At 36.7% G+C, this 12390-nt stretch overlaps 1 protein-coding gene across 2 annotated transcripts in view; it reads left to right on the top strand.

Annotated features, from left to right (window-relative positions):
• LOC149796707 (asparaginyl-tRNA synthetase-like) overlaps positions 1 to 12390 on the top strand; it is a 69620-nt gene that overhangs the window by 40305 nt on the left and 16925 nt on the right. For both annotated transcript variants that reach the window (XM_089961336.1, XM_089961337.1), the window contains one exon: positions 7024 to 7061. In XM_089961336.1, coding sequence (XP_089817462.1) covers positions 7024 to 7061 — 38 coding nt within the window. The remainder of the gene's footprint in view (positions 1 to 7023; positions 7062 to 12390) is intronic.

The raw sequence follows: 12390 nt of genomic DNA, 5'->3' as shown, positions 1-12390 counted from the left end.
AACAAAGACCTGGCAAGTTCAGTACTTACATCGTGTTTTCAACCAAATGAATAACCTCAGTCGAAGCTGACGCAGCCAACAACACTAAAACAATACTTCCATCTCTGTGAGCACAAATAAAACACCTGTCAAGATTAATCACTCTCGCCATGTTTTTGTTGAGTCCTCAGCATCAGAGGAAGCTGACACAGCCAATAACACTAGGCCAATCGGTTTTTAAAGTATATGTGAATGATCTCTTACTTAAACTACTGTCCATCAAGTTGCACCGTCAGTACTTTGTGACGATCATGAAAATAACACAGTGGCTTAAGAGTGGTAAAATTCAACTTAGACCCCCCCCCATGGTTGCTGGACTTCCTAACCTTTCAGAAGCTGCTTACCAGGCAGCCTGATGTTTGTGCCTGCCTCGTGTACAGACTGACTTCAGCCACTAGACTTGACAGTAAATAAAGAGTATAAAGAAGATTTTAAGTCACACTTCCATGAGTGGTATGCTAAACAGGTCATGGATGCCATTACGAAAAAAATGTTACTGGTGATGATCAGTGCACGCTATTAGTAAACTTTACAACCTCATTAATCAAGCCAATTAATGCTGAATGGATAATTGCAGTTCATGTGACAATGAGTGAAAGATCGCACCTAATTATCACTGGTTTTGGGAAAGCTGGATTTGTTTAATTCAGCAATTTTGGGATTATTTACCTGAGAAGGATTTATGAGTACCATGAGACTTGATTGACACGATGATGATACAGTGGCTTTGTCCAAAAATCTGTGAAGTGTGAGCTGTAATACTCGGCTGTAATTATTGTATATACATAGTGTTTTATTAATAATAGTGTTTCAAGAAATAGTTATAGTATTTTACAGGATTGTTGTTCTTTTGGGTTAGAAATGCATTGATAAAATGAAATGTGCTTTCAGAAGGATCTAAACATTTCAACAACAGTTGTACTCGAGCATGAAGGATAGATTTGAATAAGTATTACATTTCATTTTCACATACTGTTATTTTGTATTATTTTTTTCTTTCATTTTCAGTATTACTATTGTTTGAATATCTTATGCTTTTCTCTCTGTCCTGAATTACCTCACCTATTGATTTAAGGCAGTGAGTGTAAAATTACAGCTATCGGATACCTTATCAAATGTGTGCACTGAAACAATATTAAATGATTTATAATTCTTGTTTCAAAAGGTTAAAATAAAAAATAAAACAAACAGTTGTAAAAGCTAATATTTATTTACCAGATTACAGTATTGACCTTGAGTTATCAAATATTAGTAGTAGCTGTGTTAATCTCTAGGAATGAAACACTGTAAGAAAGCGAGGGTGGGGTGGGGTCATCATCATAAGTGGCTCATTTTTCGTTGGAGATTTAAATTTGTGGTTTGGAGCAACAACGAAAACCAAGAAAAGTTTTCCCCCACTAATATTGATGATACTACAGTATATTGTACCTTAATATTTCTTGATGAGTTGATCAACAGTTAGAACAACAAATGCCATGATCGTCAGATGGTACAGCTATCTGTCTATCCATAAATACCATGATGGTCAGATGGTACTGTCTGTCTATCTATAAATACTTTGGTGGTCAGATGGTACAACTGTCTATATATCCATAAATGCCATAATGTTCAGATGGTACAACTGTCTATCCATACATGCAATGATGGTCAGATGGTACTGTCTGTCTATCCATAAATGCCATATGATCAGATGGTACTCTCTGTCTTTCTATAAATACAATGATTGTCAGATGGTACAACTGTCTGTCTATCCATAAATGCCATGATGGTCAGATGGTACAACTGTCTGTCTATCCATAAATGCCATGATGATCAGATGGTACAAAAGTCTGTCTATCCATAAATACAATGATTGTCAGATGGTACAACTGTCTATCCATACATGCAGTGATGGTCAGATGGTACTGTCTGTCTATCCATAAATGCCATGATGATCAGATGGTACTCTCTGTCTCTCTATAAATACAATGATTGTCAGATGGTACAACTGTCTGTCTATCCATAAATACCATGATGGTCAGATGGTACAACTGTCTGTCTATCCATAAATGCCATGATGATCAGATGGTACAACTGTCTGTCTATCCATAAATACAATGATTGTCAGATGGTACAACTGTCTGTCTATCCATAAATATCATGATGGTCAGATAGTACAACTGTTTATCCATAAATGTCATGATGGTCAGATGGTACAGCTGTCTGTCTGTCCATAAATACCATGATGGTCAGATAGTAGAACTGTCTGTCTATCCACTGATACTAGTCAAATTGCAGCTTGTTTATTCTGGCTAGCTGTACATCCATTCAAGTCAAATAATACACCCTTGCATCCAGCAAGAACATTGTTGTGCATGGACAGAGTATGGAGTATTGTATCAGCAGAGATACATATTACTTTACACCCTCATTCCCCATTGGCAGAGTACTATTCCCCATTGGCAGAGTACTATTCCCCATTGGCAGAGTACTATTCCCCATTGGCAGAGTACTATTCCCCATTGGCAGAGTACTGTTTGAATTGTCACACCTCCTGTTCTGTCTTGACAATCTCAATAATAAAGCCTTGTTAATTAAAGCATGCACAATATCAGCTTTTTGTTGGAGTTGTCTCCCATTCCAGCTGTATTAAGATCTGTCATTGCCTTCTGAATATTCATGGGGGATGGAGGGGGCATCTCAGCATTCCCCATTTAAACTTTTCAGAGATTTTGAAGTGGGACACAGGCTCATTACTTCATGCTGAGGAAAAATAGGTATTGCTCTTTTTTTTGCAGCCTTGGTATTAGACCATGTCATTTCTGTCCACTGCAAACACTTTAGAAGTGTAATGAAGAGCACTGTGTACAAAGCATGCCTTTTTTTTGTGAATGTTCTTTACTAATCAGAATCAGGGCCCCGAGTGGCCGAGTGGTCTAAAGCGCTCACCGTTATGGATCACTGCCATCTCACCTCTGTCTGCGTGGGTTCGAGTCCAAGGCTCGGTTAGCGTGGGTACATGAGAAAGCCTGCCAGTAGCTTCTCGTGGGTCGGTGGTTCTTTCCTGGGTATTCCAGTGTTCTTCCTCCACCAGTTATACTGGCCACCATGTATAGTCTATCTTGTGCTGAAAAATGGCGTTAAACCCTAGAACAACAATAACAACTAATCAGAATCTCTTGCTTTTGTAGCATATGTTGTCATTTTTGTAATGAAAGAAAATAAACAAGTTCCATCTTTCTAGGAGGGCTGGATTCGGAGGTAGCAAAGAAAGTTATCTTAATATAGCATGATCAGGTAGTTTATTTTCAGGAGAAATCAGACAAGGGAATTGTTGTCACACATTTGGAGATCTCTTCTCCACATCAGCTTTTGATCAATTCACAAAGACAAGTTTTAAAGCAAGGTTGTCGACTGCATCATTGGGGCCAAATGATGGACTATATCCAAGGTTTATCATGCTGAGTGGAGAATCTTTTGCAGTCAGTGCAGTATGAAACACATTAATCCTAGTTGTTTGTTTCTAAAGGCAGTGTCAGGCATCTTCTCTTATTGCTTGAAGAAAGAGAATGTTTAGTTTCTTCAGTTAAGGGCTACAGGGTGCCCATGTCCAACATGCTCAGGCTCTAAGGCACGGCTGTTGGTTCTTTATAATTTTATAAGAAAAACTTTGAGCTGCAGAAACTGATGTTTCACTTACTAATTCCTGGAGGGACTCTCTCATGTATATAGTGATCCATGTAAAAACTCCCTTATGATGAAGAAAGACTACAGAGATCCCCAGTAACAGTTATATCTGTGCTGAGAAGATGAAGATAGACTACAGAGATCCCCAGTAAGTTTCATCTGTGCTGGGAAGATGAAGATAGACTACAGAGATCCCCAGTAACAGTTATATCTGTGCTGGGAAGATGAAGATAGACTACAGAGATCCCCAGTAAGTTTCATCTGTGCTGAGAAGATGAAGATAGACTACAGAGATCCCCAGTAACAGTTCTGTCTGTGCTGGGAAGATGAAGATGACTACAGAGATCCCCAGTAACAGTTTTATCTGTGCTGGGAAGATGAAGATAGACTACAGAGATCCCCAGTAACAGTTATATCTGTGCTGGGAAGATGAAGATAGACTGCAGAGATGCCCAGTAAGTTTTATCTGTGCTGGGAAGATGAAGATGACTTCTCTGCTCAGTTAGGACATCACCATGCTATATGGCTACATCAAAAGGAAGAAGGAGAGGTAGGAAGCACCCTATCCTTTCTATTAAGAGTTGCATTCATGTACATTTTTCACACTATCATGAGAGCTATCTCTTTCTCACTGAAAGGGAGTCTTAGTTCATGAGAATTAAAGCTGAATAAGTCCAGGTTATTGCAACTCCAGTGGCATATTTTAATAATTTGTCTTTGGATATTGTTATGAGAGCTGTGTCCTGACTGTAACAACAAATTTCTTCTCATTTTACCTTTGGCATATGATGCATATTTTCTTGGGACCAGTGGGTTGGATCCAAGCAGCTTAGTCTGGTACCAACTGACAGTAGTGCATACCCCTACCATAAGGATGAGTATATCATTTGTATTCCAATTTTTCAGAAGCCTCTCTCCAAACTAGCAAATTCAGCAGGGCAATAGTGACAGGTATTGTATTACTGCTATACTAATGTATGTTTTAGCTCCACTGGTCATAGGCTTTTTGAAGGGTCTGTTGTCCATTGTCCATCATCATCCCATCAGTTGGCATAAGTTTTGCCATTGCTGCTCCTGAACTACATGGAGGATTGGCCATGAATATTTTACACACACATTCCAATTGGTCATGAATAAAGATGGTGCCATTTACACATCTTGTCATTGCTATTCTTCCAGAATGGAAAATCATATTGTTTCCAGAATTTTTTTTATGTATGTTTGGTCCTAAATGAAAATGGTGCTGATCTGATGGCTGCCATAATGGTCATCTTGAAAATATCATTATCACTATTCCTTGTGAATGGATGGTGAAATCTAGATGGGATTTTCACTGAAAGGTTTATTATATTGGCTTGGTCCTAAATGAATATGGTACTGATCTGGTATCCAGTATGACAACCACATTAACCATCTTGAAAATCATGTTATCACTAGTTCTGAACAAAATTTAATATTGCCATGGGGTTTTCACCAGAAGACTAATTACGATGCCTGGTTGGTCCTAAATAAAAATAGTGCCAATCTGATGTGATATATGGTGGCCACCATGAAAATTTTGTTATTGTTAATCCCTCTGAATACAAAGTAATATTGCCATGGGGTTTTCACCAGAGGAATTCTTATGATGTATAGTTGGGCCAGAATGAAAAATATGTTGTCAGTCTGATATCCAATGTGGCAACAAGGCCATCCAGAGAATATTGTTATCACTACTCCTTCTGAATGAATGCTAGCTCAACATGGGTTTTTACCAAAAAACTTGTTTTTGATGTCTAATTGGTCCTAATGGTGCCATTCAAACACCTGCCACGGTGACTCTTAAAAATAATGATATCACATTTTGTCCTGAATGAATTGTCATATCAGCATGAGGTTTTCAGTAAAAGACTTTTTATGCCTAGTTGGTTGTAAATGAAAATAGTGCTGATCCTGTTTCTAATATAACTAGCACAGTGGCCATCTTGACGTTGTTGCCATCGCTACTTTTCCTAGATGTCAGGTGATATCAACATTATGCTTTCTTTAAAAGACATTTTATGATGTCTATTTGGTACTAAAAAGAAATGGCACCAATCTAATATTGAATATGGCCACCATGGCATCCATCTGGAAAATCTTGTTATCATTGTTCCTCCAAAATGGAAAGTCATATCAGCATGTGGTTGGAAAACTTCCTTTGAAGCCATGTTTGTCCTACAAAATAAAAATGGTGCCATGTTGACATCCAGTATGCCCACCACTGCAGTTAATTTGAAAATCTTGTTATCCCCAAAGAATACCAAAGATGGTTTCAACACACTAAAGTTAACAGTAACAAATGGTCATATCTTGAATTCCTGGAAATTCTTTGTAGCTACGGTAATATAGAATTAGTCCCTTAAAGGAATTTTGCAGGGAGGGGTAAAACTAAGTTGAATGATTTAGTTCTTATTGCAAGATTCCCTCCTCCCACCCAACTCTGATTCTCCAGAGTAGTTCTGGGCCCTCTTCAGAGAGGAAGAGTATACCACCTGAACCAGTGATGTGTAGTCAGACTTGTTCTGGGTTCATTCTATTCTAGATTTCTAAAATGTTCTGTCAAATGGGATGTTGGAGTCATGAGCTTGAGGAAGAAGACTTGTGTCCCCAAGGAGGTAGTGAGGCAATAATGATAAGCAAGTATTGCATCATTATAATTAGTTTTACCTCCCAAAACACTAGATTTTCATTGATACATAAATTATGGATTGACCACTTCCAAATATAATATTCATGACAATTAAATTTGTTTGCCTATAATACAATAGCTCTCCATCCTTGTGACCATATTATTGTCTTATAACCATTGGCACAACAACTCAATGGAGTCATGACGTTTACTTATTCCTTTCAAAAAATACTTCTTATGACTAGATAATATGAAGTCACAATTTCAAAAGCATTTTGCAAATATTTAGTAACTAATTTTTTACATGTCTATTAAGGGCTGTTCCATTTAAACATACATGGTACCCAGAGAAGGCAGTTTTTTTAAAACTATATGCAAAAGTACTTTGATTTCATATTAAAAATAATAAGAAAATTCTAAATTGCATCTATGGGTGAGTACTCAATATTAAAAGTGCCTTCCCTAGGTCCCATGTATGTTTTACTGGAACAGCCGTAAATAAATAAGTTTATCTGCAACTATTTAAATTCATTTTTAAATGTTTCAGTTTTCATGGTCTTCTTTTTTGATTTTTTTATGAAATTGTTTGTGTTAATATTTTAATCCAGAAGTAAGAAATATGTACCTGTAACCATGTACATGTACATGGCAGTTTACTTTCATTTCAGAATATAATTTCAAATCTTACAAACAAGCAGTTCATAAGGTAAGATGTCATTCCATTATTATTTATAGGTAAAATATAATATATTGTAATATTTTAAACAGAATTACTATGCCTTTTGGTTTGAGCGGAACAGACACTGGTGTAGTCATGAGGAAGTTATTGTTCTTGATGTTTGGAACTTAAAACCATTTCTCAGCACAAGGTAGGCTGCTTACTGGCGGCCAGTAAAACTGGAAAAATCCAGGTATGAACTACCAACACCAACAGCTTTCTCATGTACCACATTGGCCAAGCCTGCGACTTCAAACCCACATTGACAGAGGTAATTTGGTAGTAGTCGATAAAGGCAAGTACTTCAGATCACTTGGTCATTTGGGGCCTGCATGAGGAATTTGTCTGTGTCTTGATTATATGATTAAAATTCATGGTATATTTTAATGAAGTTTTAGGTTCAATGCCTCTCTGAACCTAGGTTAAAGTACAAAGTTGTGCTGAGTCTTGGATAAAGTTCAAAGTCTTTCTGAGCCAAGGTTAAAGTTCAGAGTCTGAGCCTAGGTTAAAATTATAGTTCTTTCTGAGCCTAGGTTAAAGTTCAAGGTCTTTCTGGGCCAGTTTGAAAGTTAAAGGTCTTTCTAAGCCATGGTTAAAGCTCAAGGTCTGTATGAGTCAAGTTTAAAGTTAAAGGCCTTGTTCAGCCTTGGTTAAAGTTCAAAGGTCTTTTTTATTGGTAGTCAATGAAGGTTGGTAGTCAAGAGCAGAAATGGGTCTAAAGGACATTACCTATGGACATTGGTGCTGAAGAGATATTTGATGGCTTTAATTCAAAATGGTCAACCTCCAGTGATGACACTTACAATGGATTATATCCTTTTTATCCTCACTGGTGGTTTCAGAGACCGTTTTTCATGAGACGTGACCCTTTTACACCTATATTACCATTTTCACTAAAAGAGAATCTCTATGTTAAATGAGGCTAGAATCTCAAAAGCAGAGGCTTATGTTGGCATCCAAGGCATGAAGCAAGAATGAGTACGTAACTTGTGATAGATTAGATCACAATAATCTATGACAGATTTGTAACCAGGGTACTATTCTATGATCCTCTTACAGTTTGGTCAGCTTGGTCAACAATAGAAGGCAAGAAGCTTGCTCAACACCCTAACAACAATAGAAGGCAAGAAGCTTGCTCAACGCCCTAACTACAATAGAAGGCAAGAAGCTTGCTCAATGCCCTAACAACAATAGAAGGCAAGAGCTTGCTCAATGCCCTAACAGCAATAGAAGGCAAGAAGCTTGCTCAACGCCCTAACAACAATAGAAGGCAAGAAGCTTGATCAAAGCCCTAATAACAATAGAAGGCAAGAAGTTTGCTTGATGCCCTAACAACAGTAATCACAACAGTGTTTGCCTAACTGTCAAACACGAGTCTGCACTGCTATGTAATGTGGAAATACACTTCTTGACTTTAGTTTGTGATTGGGAGTTTTTAACTTTCAATTTTCTGAAAATCAAACATGCAATTGTGATATACCTTTTGTTAGCACATAATGTCTCCATGTGTATTCACTGCTGAGTTTATTGCATGTGGCAGTTTATAGTATTTGGTCAAAGCTTTCATTATCTTTCATGTATTCAAGATGATGTTGGTATGTATTAACAGGGATCCTGCATTTCTTAATAGATTATCTGGTGTGGTTCTAGCGTCTTTTCTGTCTATCTCTTAATAGTTATAGTGTATTATCTATCTTTGAATAGTTCTGGATTCTTATTTGTTTTTTTCTGACCAATTCTGGTGCCTTATATATGTCGTATTTATGTTACGGAACGTGATCTACATTTATCTTTGAATACTGCATCAAAATTGTTAATTCTTTTGTATAACATGTATAATTTTCGTCCCACCACTCCACACACATACACAGTTTTCAGGTTTTCAGTTACAACATTTTGATTTGGTCTTGACCATCCATCAGCTGGCACATCTGTCCATTTATATTGAAAGCTTGTTAGCATGATTGCACAGAGACCACTTGACAGAAAAATACAATTTGTTGCTTGGATCAAACTATAAATGGCCGGATTAAATTTAAACAAATTTTGAATGCTTTTGGGAATTTTTGTTATAATCTTTTTTAAATACATTTAAAATTAAGAAATTTAGGTGCAGATCCTTTTCACAAGGTTTTACAAACATGTTTTACCAAGGCAAATTAAATTATGAAGGAATATTTTATTCTTCTGTAGGTGGATTTATTCAATTTTCACACCTTCATAGGGCTGTTCTTTGAAATCAGCTTTGGGAAGGGGAACACTTTCATTATGGATGTGGGTTCTGTACTTTATTTTCTGAGCTTTTTCTTTGTTAAATTCATCATGTGATCACATTAATGTTAGGAAATAATTTTAACTGCTCAATTCCAGCCTTCTGGAAAAACTGAATAGTTGGTCTATATTATATTTACATTGGAAATACCAATAAAATATCATGTGAAGTAGCTCTTTTCGATTAATATAATTATCTCCCTTGTCACTATTATCATATTCGGGATGTTCTTTTGGTCACCCTTATATGTGATGTATCTAGATAACATGCTACAGAAACACATGCAAAAGTTCAATTCTTATTGAAGTTATGAACACCATGCTGTCCCTCTTCTTTCAACTGGGTTTTCATTTAAACAGGGATAAGTCAGAACTCTCTTGGCAGCATAGCATTCATTTAAGTGTGAAACTTCTTCTTAGTTGCCTTTCTTCCAAGTGTATTACACTGATTGTTGAACTCACTAAGTTGATCTCCAAGAGGACGGATTTCCTTAAGGGATCTTCTGCAACTCCTTGGTCACCTCAGAGTAGCTACAATCCTTTTTCATCTTGGCTTGTTTCTTTTGTGCCAAGTGGAGATGGCTGTTTTAGTTGTACCCAGTTTCTAGTTGCCAAGGTCACCATGTTCTGGTATTGACCATGGTAGGACACTTACTGCATCCATGGCAGACAGAAATGAGAATAGGTGTTGGCATGAATCCCCCATGAACACCCCACCCAACCACTTTGATAGCATATGAAGGAATGTGGCATGTCTTTATATGCTGGTGCAAGGACAATAACATTCCTTTTGCAAGCCTTGATTCTTCAACTGGCTAATTTCGTTCTCTAGCTCTTCAAGGAAAATAGATTAATACCGATTATTATTAAGGGCTACTGAATTATATTATCTGAAGCCTTCAGACAAAATGACAGTTTTGATGTAGACCAACCTACATTGTTCCTAAATGGAGTCTCAAGGTTTCTTACATCAGTCTCACCATTCTGTATCATGGACTTTTGAATTACTGTGAGTCATGTACATTAAATTACTTTGGTGTTTACTTTGTTATTGTTTGATCTAGTAAGCTGATTCAGAAATTGGTTGAATTATTTGAGAGAAAAAAATCAGTCACTCATATATGAGAATCAGCAAAAGATAAAGCTGCTACTTTAGTGTCTTTGATTCTCTATATCCTTTTTACAAAACACTGCATGTCATAAAATTTGAAACAAAATTTTACCTGGAATAGTACTTATTTTTCAAGATCATGTCATCTGTTTCAAGCAAGTTGTTGTTCAGTTTTTATTATAAGAAAGATGTAGCAAACCAAGACACTGAAGTAGTTCTCATGGATCAGTTAATCTAATTTTCTGTCTTTGACCAGAGCATCACTTAAACTGCTGTCCTACAAGACATGCTTTCTAATAGTCTTGGCTTCAGCTTGCTGGGTGGGTCAATTGCATCATTTGGTCAACCCTGACTATTTTGTCAGGCCCCATGTAATACATGTAACACCCTGAAAGTATTTGGCACGGCCAGCAAAGACATTTCTTCCTTGTGGATGAGGAAAAGCATGTTATCACAGCCTAAGATTTGGCCACTTTGCTCAGCTTGGTGATTCGGTCAGTGTCTTTAGAGATCTCACAATATCAGATTTGCCTCATTAAAATATCAGATCAGATTTGTCTTTTGGAAAAATCAGATTAGACTTGTCTGTGAAAATATCAGAATAGACTTGTCCTGGTTAAAATATCTGATCAGAAGTCTGATGAAAATATCAGATCTGACTTGTCTAACAAAATATTATATTAGACTTGTCTGATGAAAATATCAGATTAGACTAATTTGATGAAAATATCAGATTAGATGTCTCTTGAAAATATCAGAATAGATTTGTTGGATAAAAATATCAGATTAGTCTTGTCTGATGAAAATATCACATTAGACCAATTTGATGAAAATATCAGATCAGATGTCTGATGAAAATATCAAATCAGATGTCTGATACAAATATCAGATTAGACACGACCTGATGAAAATATCTGATCAGATATCAATGAAAATATCAGATCAGACTTGTCAGATGAAAATAACAGATCAGACTTGTTTGATGAAAATATCAGATTAGACTTGTTTGATGAAAATATAAGAAAAGACTTGTCTGATGAAAATATCAGATTAGATTTGTCCTGATGAAACTATCTGATTAGATACCTGATGAAAATATCCAATTAGACTTGTTGGATGAAAATATTTGATCAGACATGTCTAATGCAAGTATTTGATCAGACTTTTGTAACAAAAATAATCAAATCATAAGATTAATTCCATCTTTTGGGGTCTCATATTTGAATGCAACCATTCAGTTTAAGGCACTAATGAGGCTATTGAAAGGCTTTCACATTAGACTTGATCTTTTACTTATATGGTATAGTTTCACAGAGAACAGAACTGAACTTGTATGATGGTTCTGGTGGCAGTTGCCCAGACATCCACCAGACCTTGTTAAGGTCAGCACAGCTGCATTGTGGGTATTGGTTACAGCCTTCACAGGTTAATTGGAATTTTCTTCAGTAAGGAAATGACATGTTTTTCTCCTCATTATTAAAGATTTCACTGTAATCACTTGCAATTATTCATTTGTTATAATGCCATTCTTTTGGAGAGTGATTTTACACTTCAGATGAGGACCCACAGCCTATTGTTCTCCTTATGGTTACCGAAGTAGAGGTTGCATTCAGAGGGTTACCATGGTAGATGTTGCTTGCTTATACATTTCTTCATCATAATGGTTACCAGGGTAGAGGTTGCATTCTGAGGGTTACCATGGTAGATGTTGCTTGCTTATACATTTCCTCATCCTAAAGGTTATCGAGGTAGAGGTTGTATTCTGAGGGTTACCATGGTAGATGTTGCTTGCTAATACATTTCTTCATCATAATGGTTACCAGGGTAGAGGTTGCATTCTGAGAGTTACCATGGTAGATGTTGCTTGCTTATACATTTCCTCATCCTAAAGGTTATCGAGGTAGAGGTTGTATTCTGAGGGTTACCATGGTAGAT

The sequence above is a fragment of the Sinohyriopsis cumingii genome, chromosome 6, assembly GCF_028554795.1.
Source record: "Sinohyriopsis cumingii isolate HCF-2022 chromosome 6, ASM2855479v2, whole genome shotgun sequence".
In the NCBI taxonomy this organism is placed as follows: Eukaryota; Metazoa; Mollusca; class Bivalvia; order Unionida; family Unionidae; genus Sinohyriopsis; species Sinohyriopsis cumingii.
The sequence above is the reverse complement of the archived record's forward strand: the minus strand, read 5'-3'. Positions and strand labels throughout refer to the sequence as shown.